This window comes from Haliaeetus leucocephalus, unplaced genomic scaffold, assembly GCF_000737465.1.
Source record: "Haliaeetus leucocephalus isolate CR32 unplaced genomic scaffold, Haliaeetus_leucocephalus-4.0 Scaffold730, whole genome shotgun sequence".
Taxonomy (NCBI): domain Eukaryota; kingdom Metazoa; phylum Chordata; class Aves; order Accipitriformes; family Accipitridae; genus Haliaeetus; species Haliaeetus leucocephalus.
In genome coordinates, this window is record NW_010973166.1 from 1,682,070 (window position 1) to 1,684,279 (window position 2,210).

At 56.7% G+C, this 2,210-nt stretch overlaps 1 protein-coding gene across 1 annotated transcript in view; it reads left to right on the top strand.

The window, feature by feature from the left end:
• Positions 1-2,210, top strand: part of ASTN1 (astrotactin 1) — a 63,838-nt gene that overhangs the window by 7,476 nt on the left and 54,152 nt on the right. Inside the window, exons 3-4 of the mRNA XM_010580723.1 lie at positions 315-444; positions 916-928. Of these exons, the coding sequence (XP_010579025.1) occupies positions 315-444; positions 916-928 (143 nt within the window). The remainder of the gene's footprint in view (positions 1-314; positions 445-915; positions 929-2,210) is intronic.

Genomic DNA, 2,210 nt, shown 5'->3' on the forward strand with positions numbered 1-2,210 from the left:
GTACCGCTGCCGGTACCGGGTCCCGCCGCGCTCCGCGGGCGCCGCCGCCGCCGCTCGATAATATATGCAGGGGCGGCAGCCAATAAAAGGCGCCGCCGACCTCCCCGCGCCTTCCCATTGGTGGTGCCGCGGGCGGCGCGGGGCGGGGCGGGGCGGAGCGGGGCGGCGGGGGACACGCGTGGAACGGCGAAGGGGGTGGTCGCCCGTGGGTGCTCAGCCCGGTCACCGGCCCGCACAGTCGCGGGGGGGTTCCGAGCCCCGCCGGCCTTTCCCCTCCTTCCTTTTCTGGCCCCCAAAGCCCTGTGTCCCTGCAGAAGGGCCGGGTGGGTCCCCCCGCGGCGGCTGTGCCGGGGAGGGGTCGCTGCCTCGAGGCCCCCGTGGGCAACCGGCTTTCTCCCGACTTTAAAGGGCTCCTGGTTGTGCCAAGTTACACCGTCAATAACGGTAAATGATTCACGAGGTTCGGGATGTCATCTGTAGGGCGTTACCGGCAAGCGGCAGGAGGAGGCCGTGGGTGACGCGGGATTTACCGTTCTCAGCTCTTTTCTTTTTAGATGTTTTATTTATCTGTATGTATTATTCACGCCTCCTACCAAGCCCCTTGTTTGCTCCTCTTTGTGCGGTATTAGGCATTAGCGGGGTATCACTCTCAGGGGTGCACCCCATTTCCAAACGGGGGCTGGAAGGACCTTCTTGGTGACGCCTTCTGAATAATGCAATTGCACCTTTTCTTTCAGGGGAAAACCCCCTCCTTTTGATGAGTTTGTGTCCCCTGGTGAAAGAAGAGCAGCAAAAGGACCCGGCAGAGGCCCTCCAAAGGGATTTCCCTGTACCCCCCAAAAGGAGGGCCACGCTCCACCCTACAAAACACTGCCACTCGTTTTTCCTGATTTTTTAAAACGTTTTTGCCGGCAGCTGCAGCCGACCGGTGCTGGCGGGGGACGGCGCTGCCGAAACACCTTCCCCACTAGGTGACTTCTGAAAACAGCCTCACCTTTGTAAGTTTAGTGCTCGGCTCTGATCATTAACAAGGCTGGTGTTGAAAATGGTGAGCGTGGCTTTTCCTCCCCAAAATGTAGTGGGTGACTGGGACGGTTATTATAAATCAGAAACGGGGCTGGGGAAAAACACCCACTGTGGCTCTTCTGCTTGCTGTGTTTGGGGCACAGTGGTGTCCCCTCGTGATGCCCACACTGGGGGCACGTTAAGCTTCATGGCTGGCATGGGTGAGGGAGGACAAATTTGGGGAAATCCCTGCAGCTGCTGTGGAAAAAAAAAATATTGCAAGATAGTTTTTTTTAAGTAACACATATCTGCTGTGTGTGGTTTTCTTTGGAGGCACCGGGCGGGATGGAGCCGTGCTCCACACAAGGAGCTGGCTTGGAGCCGGTGGGGTGGGAGCTCCTTTTCCAGAGCAGCGATGCCTCCGCACCCCTCTGCTCCACCGGGTGTCAGCCGGCTGGAGCCTCCAAGGGGAAAAAGCAAACGGGCATGGCTGTGGCCGTGTGTTCCTGCTGGTGTGGGGCCTGGGCCTTTCACCCCACACTGGGAGAGGAGAGCATTTACCATCAGAACATTTTGGGTGCAGAGCTGCTGGTGTCTGCAGGAAGGTTTGGAGGTTGGGCAAGCTGTTGGTGCTGCTCTGAGCTCACTTAAAGAGAGTGAAAATAAAAAGCATCTGGTGCAAAAAGCACCAGCAGGTTTGGTGTTGGCCCTTCTGTTCCCAATATATATATATTTTTTCAAAACACACAGGCTTGGGGGCTTTGGAGGTCCATGATTTCTCCTGGGATTTTGGAGGTCTGGGACTTTGGAGGTCCATAACTTCTCCTGGGTCTTTGGATGTCTGGGACTTCTGGGATTTGGAGTTCCATGACTTCTCCTGGGATTTTGGAGGTCTGGGGCTTTGGAGGTCTGGGACTTCTCCTGGGATTTGGGGGTCCATGACTTCTGCTGGGATTTTGGAGATCTGGGATTTTGGAGTTCCATGACTTCTCCTGGGACTTTGGAGGTCCGTGACTTCGGAGTTCCATGACTTCTGCTGGGATTTTGGAGGTCTGGGACTTTGGAGGTCTGGGACTTCTCCTGGGATTTTGGGGGTCTGGGATTTTGAAGGTCTGGGATTCTGGAGGTCTGTGACTTCTCCTGGGATTTTGGAGATCTGGGACTTTGGGGGTTCGTGATTTCTCCATGGTGCGTGGCGGGGGGGG